Below are 1,462 nucleotides of genomic sequence, written 5' to 3' on the forward strand. Positions count from 1 at the left end.
GTAGACACTACCTCTATCATGGGGGTTACCCATTTTTTTATTAACAATTTGCAAAAGAAAAAAGAAAAGAAAAGAAGGGGAAGACATCTCACTAAGCTACTGTGGGGCACTAATCTATTTTCTATCTAAAAAATAATAATGTTGACCATATAAATCTCACACAAGAAAGTTTATCTACTAATATGATTTAATGTGGTCTATTATATTATAAAATTTATTTTATTGTAAAGTAGATCTGACGTATTACATTAAGTTACATTAGTACGTAAACTTCATTATATAATATGTGTGTAGACCTAACAATAATCTTTAGATATTGTAATAGGTTATTAAGTGTTGGCAGAATATAGACCCTCATTTCCATATCCCATGATAAGATGCAATGTCAATTAAAATACATAAACAAAATTTAATTAAATAGCATGTAGTGATATGATCATAGTACCATGTCATCTTGACAACCTATTAATTATCCTTTTTATGTTTTATCCCACGGTTAAGAGTATCCACCGCAAGACAGCAAATTAAACGGTTACTCAACTAACAAACCAAGCCGCTTTCAACGGCCTCTAAATGGTGTCCAATTTAGAATTTGTTACCTTGGATTCCACGACCTTCCCATGCACCACTATTGGTGGATACCTGACAACAAGGAAAACAAGGGAGAGGCTTTCATCTTCATCTTTGTCTTCAATGGAGGAAAGGAAAGGGGATGCTAGAATATACGTCATCTCATTCATGTTCTTTGCCTGCATAGTAACAGGAGGAAGTCTCCTCTTTCTCTACATTTTCGTCCCACAAACAGACTCTGCATCTTGGTATCCAATTGTAGGAATGATATTGGTTGGAATCCCATGGGCCTTTTGGCTTTTCACTTATTTATATAGATGCATCAAACCCAGCACCGACGCACAACTGAATGAGCAGGACAGCAGTCGTGCACCAACCCCACCTTTAGGCGGTGCAACAAACACAGAAAATTCACGGAGCCTAGAATCCCCGATTAACTCTCCGTGTAGTGGCGGCCAGCGCCGTGTGCATTTTGGGGCAGTCGTTGTGTTAGGAAATGAGGACAATAGTGCCCATGATACAGGACGTGATGTCTCGGAATCAAACCGTGCAACCGAATTGCAAGGCGTAACAGATGAAGCTAAAAAGCTTCCAGTAAATGGATCTGGGGAAAGTGAAATGCCATTAACAATGTCTGTTCCATGTTGATCAATATGATCCATGCATTTAAGGTACGTCAAAATGCAAGTTAGTGATTTCGCATGAACGTTTGCCGTGGCATTCTGTTTTTAATGGAAGTCATGGACATGCAGATGATGCATTTCCATATAGAGAAATGGCCTAGTACTTGTTTGCCAAATTACGTCTTTTACTTTAGAGGGATTGGCACTCTTATGGAAACAAATTCTTTGAGGGATGATTGGAGAAATGTATTTTCTCCTTTTGTGGGGAA

At 38.1% G+C, this 1,462-nt stretch overlaps 1 protein-coding gene across 1 annotated transcript; it reads left to right on the forward strand.

Moving 5' to 3' along the window:
- The first annotated feature begins 573 nt into the window (after positions 1-573).
- On the forward strand, positions 574-1,218 carry LOC122301698. The gene has a single exon (XM_043113090.1). It carries the CDS (start codon positions 574-576, stop codon positions 1,216-1,218), a length of 645 nt encoding a protein of 214 aa, XP_042969024.1.
- The last annotated feature ends 244 nt before the right edge of the window (positions 1,219-1,462 follow it).

This window comes from Carya illinoinensis, chromosome 2 (genome assembly GCF_018687715.1).
Source record: "Carya illinoinensis cultivar Pawnee chromosome 2, C.illinoinensisPawnee_v1, whole genome shotgun sequence".
In the NCBI taxonomy this organism is placed as follows: Eukaryota; Viridiplantae; Streptophyta; class Magnoliopsida; order Fagales; family Juglandaceae; genus Carya; species Carya illinoinensis.